At 39.1% G+C, this 5331-nt stretch overlaps 1 protein-coding gene across 2 annotated transcripts in view; it reads left to right on the top strand.

The window, feature by feature from the left end:
• LOC107654799 (myb-related protein B-like) overlaps positions 1-4419 on the top strand; it is a 12633-nt gene extending 8214 nt beyond the window's left edge. For both annotated transcript variants that reach the window (XM_016442054.1, XM_016442055.1), the window contains exons 9-15: positions 744-1016; positions 1827-1969; positions 2054-2153; positions 2286-2396; positions 2590-2700; positions 2784-2936; positions 3660-4419. In XM_016442054.1, the coding sequence (XP_016297540.1) occupies positions 744-1016; positions 1827-1969; positions 2054-2153; positions 2286-2396; positions 2590-2700; positions 2784-2936; positions 3660-3788 (1020 nt within the window). In that variant the 3' untranslated portion in view covers positions 3789-4419. The remainder of the gene's footprint in view (positions 1-743; positions 1017-1826; positions 1970-2053; positions 2154-2285; positions 2397-2589; positions 2701-2783; positions 2937-3659) is intronic.
• The last annotated feature ends 912 nt before the right edge of the window (positions 4420-5331 follow it).

The raw sequence follows: 5331 nt of genomic DNA on the forward strand, positions 1-5331 counted from the left end.
CCCTCCAGGACCGAGTTTGGACAGCCCTGGTGTAAACTAAATTTGCAATTTTGACTGCAGTATATACATTTTTAGGAGTCATGCCCGTTGATTTCTATGCGCCCAATCAGACATCATAGAATTTTTTTCTGAATTGACTGGAGATTTCAGGTCATCTCTTGAGTAAATCCTTCTTGTTGAGCCCTGATGGAGACTCTTTTACTGAGTGAGTGTAGGCCTGACCCAAGCGGCAGCCTCACGCTCTCTCTCGTGAAACCAACACGGAAGTGACTAAAACTGCAATTCATCGACTGGCCGCTAGAGACTGGCTCCAAAAGGACCCCCCATGTTAAAATGCCCAACTTTACAGCAGAAAAAACATGTTTACAGCCTGGTACAAAAAGTGATTTTAGTCTATATAGCTAATTTTGCTTTCATGACAACTGTGAGCGGGGTGATTTTTTTTTTTTTATAACTCATCAGTTTAAATTATATTAATCCTTAAAGGGGTCATATGATGCTATTTTAAAGATCATTATTTTGTGTATTTGGTGTAACAGAATATGTTGACATAATTAAGGGCGTGGCCACTTGAGTGACAGGTTTATTGCTGCTGCTGTCACCACTGTCGAGCTAGGTGGGTGTGGCTTCAGCAATCACTTTGGGCTTCAAAAATGCTCTTCAGAAATCTACGGGTGACGTCACGGATGTCCATGTTTTTGTACAGTCTATGGTCTGACAATAGTAATCATTTCTTGTACAAGGATCTTGAGGGCTGGTGTACGATGTCGGACTTTGAGCTGCCGGAGGAGAGCCAGAGCTCTGAGCTGCTGCAGTTTCGTCTGGAGGGCAGCACCCTGCAGGAGCTCAGCAAGGGCAGCAAAGGGGAGCTCATTCCCATCTCACCCGGCGGGGCGACGCCTCCGTCCATCCTGAGCCGCCGCAGTCGCCGCCGCATCGCCCTGTCCCCAGACCCCAACGACTCCATGACCCCCAAGAGCACACCCGTCAAAATCCTGCCTTTCTCTCCTTCACAGGTACCAATGCGTCTCATACCACTGCCATATTTGCACCTAAATAGGATCCAGATCCACCAGTTAGCACTAGGGGTCAACCAATATACTGGCTAATCTTTGGCAGTTTTTTGTATTTTTATTATTAGTATTATTATCGACATTGGGCGATGTTTTGGAAGCAGGACTTTTATTTTGATGGCACAATATATGAAAGTCAGACTTATTGTGCTGAGTGCACTGCTAGTTAGAGAGTTGAATTCCTTTTTATTCGTATTTTCAACAGTTTCTTTATTTGTGAAGAATGCGATAAGTTTACAGGCAAAATCAAGAAGTCGCCATCTGAACAAATCTGTTTATTTTACAATTGTTATTTTTTTAATGAGGTTCAAATGTTTTGATTATTTAAGTTATTTCTAATTTGAATATCATGTAAAATAAATATAAATTTCACCAGCAGTTGTTATGCATGTTTTTACACTCTTAATTTGTCTCGTATATCAGCTTTTTATCAGCCACCTAGCCCTGCTCTCTAAGATATCAATATGCATCAGCCATCTTTTCCAGCTAATTTTAATCTATTATGATTCACTGTTGATTCAGTGCACTGAGGCGTTGTTTTTATTGACTTCCGTTCAAACAAGTTGTTGACTGTTCCAAGATTTTTTTTTTTTTTAATGTGACAATATCTGCTTGTGTATAGCAAACACCCATTCACAAATCCTTAGATAGAAACCATCAAACATGTTTGATTCAGAAAGGCTTCACAGTGGTAGCTCGTTTATTTACTGTAAAGGAGTTCTGAGTTTTAATATTATGTTGCTGTTTCAACAGTTCCTTAATATGTGGACCAAGCAAGACACGCTGGACCTGGAGAATCCTTCTCTGACGTCGACTCCTGTCTGCAGCCAGAAGGCCACCGTCACGACACCCCTGCACCGCGACAAAACCCCGCTCACGCAGAAGGAGAACTCACTGTACGTCTCAGCGCTCACAGAGAGCTTTATTCACATCTTTTGAGTTCAATGCCACTGTTAAACTTTTCATTTGCCCTCCTGTAGGTTTATCACACCAAATCACAAATCTGATCTGGACACGACTCCCCGAACCCCCACTCCTTTTAAAAACGCCTTGGAGAAATACGGCCCTCTGCGGCCCCTGGTGAGAAGTTTACTTGTTATTGTCACGTTTAAGAAAGTTTAAATCTCACATACAACTCACTGATGCTCAGCCTCCTGTTTGATATTCTAGTTTTGATACTGAGTTTTTTGTCTCTCTTTTGGTTCTCTTAAGCCTCCGACCCCAAATTTGGAGGAAGACCTTAAAGAAGTGTTGCGCAGTGAGGCAGGAATTGAGCTGATAGTAGAAGATGAAACTCCTACAGAGAAGAAACGCAAACAAGTGGTAAGACGGCACACGGAGAAGAAGTAATATCATGTACAAGCAGTTTCCGGATTATATATATATATATATTTTTTTTTTTGAAAACGGCATAAAATACTGACATGGCATAAAACATCCAAATACATACAATAAATGTGACTTGTTTATTTGCCAGTTTGCGGTTATATTTAATTATTTGTGTCTCTTGTAACAGTACCGGCCGCTGAAAGTGCGCAAGTCTTTGGCTCTGGATGTCATTGACTGCAGTGAGACTGTTGCTGCACGAAAGCAGCAAATTAAACACGCAGTCAAAACAAGTCAGAAGGTACAGAAACCGGGCCGAGGGGGTTGCATTTGCCCAGTATCACTGAAAAGATTTAAGGCATGTTTTGTATTTTGAAACCCCAGGCTCACATGGCACGGTCGCTCGCTCTCGTGTCCTCTTGTGGTGTGAAGCAGGAAGAGAACGTGTTGGATCAAGGATTTATTCTTGGCCCGAATGAGAGCGGGCTGCCCACTAAACCTGTGCCTCCCACACTGAAACGGAGTCCTCCATTACCTGTAAGTGCTGTTAAATCAGACAACCACGTTTACAAAATATAGTTTATTATCATTTTTAATAACACAGATTATAACAACAGCTAGTATGATTAGTTTTTCTGTTTTGTCTCGGTTCATAACTGTTAAGTGTTTTACTATGCAAAACTGTTTTTGCACTGATGACAGACAGTGGTTACGTGTTGTTAAAGGGATAGATCATCTAAAAATGGAAATTTTCTGAAAATGTGCTCACCCTCCGGCCATCCCAGATCAGGATGAGTTTGTGTCTTCATCAGATTTGTAGAAATGTAGCATTGCATCACTTGCTCACCATTGGAGTGAATGGGTGCCGTCAGAATGAGAGTCCAAACAGCTGATAAAAACATCACAATAATCCACAAGTAATCCTCACCACTCCAGTCCATCAGTTAACATTTGGAGCAGACAAAAGCTCTCATTCTATGCTACATTTCTACAAATCTGATGAAGACACAAACTCATCCTAATCTGGGATGGCCTGAGGGTGAGCACATTTTCATCAGTTTCTTTCTTTTTTTCATTCTTTTTTGGGTGAACTATTCCTTTAAATAAAAAGTGTTTATTTCACTAGACAAAAATGCATTACCACATGGTTATTTAGCATTTAAAGCATTTTACTGTTGAGTTTATCAACAATAATTAAATCCTGATACATACTGTAACCATGATTTAATAAATATATATAATCTCTTCTTCTTCTGATAGATGTCTCCAGCCTGGGAAACTGTTGTCTGTGGACGGACAAAAGACCAGCTGATCATGACAGAGAAAGCAAAGCGGTACCTTCGCTCTTTAAAATCTCATGCCCCAAACCGAGTGCTCATACTTTCCTGATCCCACGCCGAGTCCCAATGCAGCTCCTGGATATTTTTTTTACAAAGCATAATGTGTAAACTTTGTGTTGATTTAAAAAAAAAATTTGAAATGTCATGTAGAATATGAAACCAATTACTTGTTCCAGAACAGACACTTTAATGCTGATAATGCTTTTGTCCGGTTTTCTGTGGCATATTAGCACATTCAGAACACTTCATTTAACCCTGTATAATAAGTATTGCTATTTTGTTTTATTTATGTGTTGTCAACCTGCTTTTGATGTGGCTGCAAATATAAAATGTCAAGCATACCAAGCCGAGTAAATAATCAGGTTACTGTTCAGGGATCTCAGTATCGTTTTGTATTCTGTTCAAATTTTCTGCATTTCTGTAAGGATAACTAGACATCTGCTAGACGCAGCTCGTGTGATGTACTGGCTGAATATACAGTCTGTATTAAAAGAAATAGGTTGACATTTTTCCTGGCTTTAGGAGGGTCAACATATTACACATTTTGAAGTTTTGTAAAGTAACCTTTAGGACCTCAGGCTAAGGCCTTAATTCAGTGTGCATAGAAACATGAAAACGTGTTTTGTCTGAAAAACAAAAAAATGTAGGCTATTGTATGCTACAAAAGAAAAATAAAATGGCTGTTGAACGTCTTGATGGCAACACTTAGACCATGTATTTCTGTAACTAGCATATTGAAAAATACAGAATCTATGACATGCAGTGACAGTATTGCGCTAAATCAAATGTATATAACTGAGCTTGTAACACATTGCAGTAGTTACAGCATTTAAGTAGAGGTAAAGTTTTTGTTGTTTTATGTGAGGTTACGTTAGATGAGTTTTTCCCCAAGGAACATAAATGGGCTGACCAAAAGTTCAAATCTGCTCTTTTTACAAAAAAAATAAATAAAAACGACAGGTGTGGATTCATATCACTTATAAACAAATTGTTGTGTCATATCCAATCAAAATAAGTGTCAATATATGCAACAAGTGTTTAAATGTGTGAGCTCTTTAATTAAACCACATAGAAAGAATACGGAATGCAAATCAAACACATACTCAAAATGACCTTTAAGTCGATGTTTGTTACATTCTGAGATCATTTGCACTTGCTACACTTTGAATATTTTCCACTTTTTTAAATATGTTTTAGGTATTTGGTTAATTGGTGTTCACAGCCCTCTTCAACCAAACCACTACATCCGGATAAGACCTCGATGCAGATGCCTAAAACTGAGTCCAACAATCACATGATTGCATTGTGCTCTTACTGTAACACCATAAAATAGATTTTCAGATAGGGAATCTCATCTTTATACATTTAATGCTGCACATTTAAAATGTATAATGACAGTAGGTGATACCAAGAACTGCTGCCTCGCTATAAGCATTTGAGTAAAAGGATCCAGTATATTAAATAATGGAAAATCAGTTCTGCTCAACAAAACAAGCTCACGACAGCAATGTTCCTATGATCCAGCAGTTCCACCTGTAGTTCATGATTCACTGAAAGACGAATTAAAATGAGTCGGTTCGACAGAATGGGAG

This window comes from Sinocyclocheilus anshuiensis, unplaced genomic scaffold (assembly GCF_001515605.1).
Source record: "Sinocyclocheilus anshuiensis isolate Anshui unplaced genomic scaffold, SAMN03320099.WGS_v1.1 scaffold819, whole genome shotgun sequence".
In the NCBI taxonomy this organism is placed as follows: Eukaryota; Metazoa; Chordata; class Actinopteri; order Cypriniformes; family Cyprinidae; genus Sinocyclocheilus; species Sinocyclocheilus anshuiensis.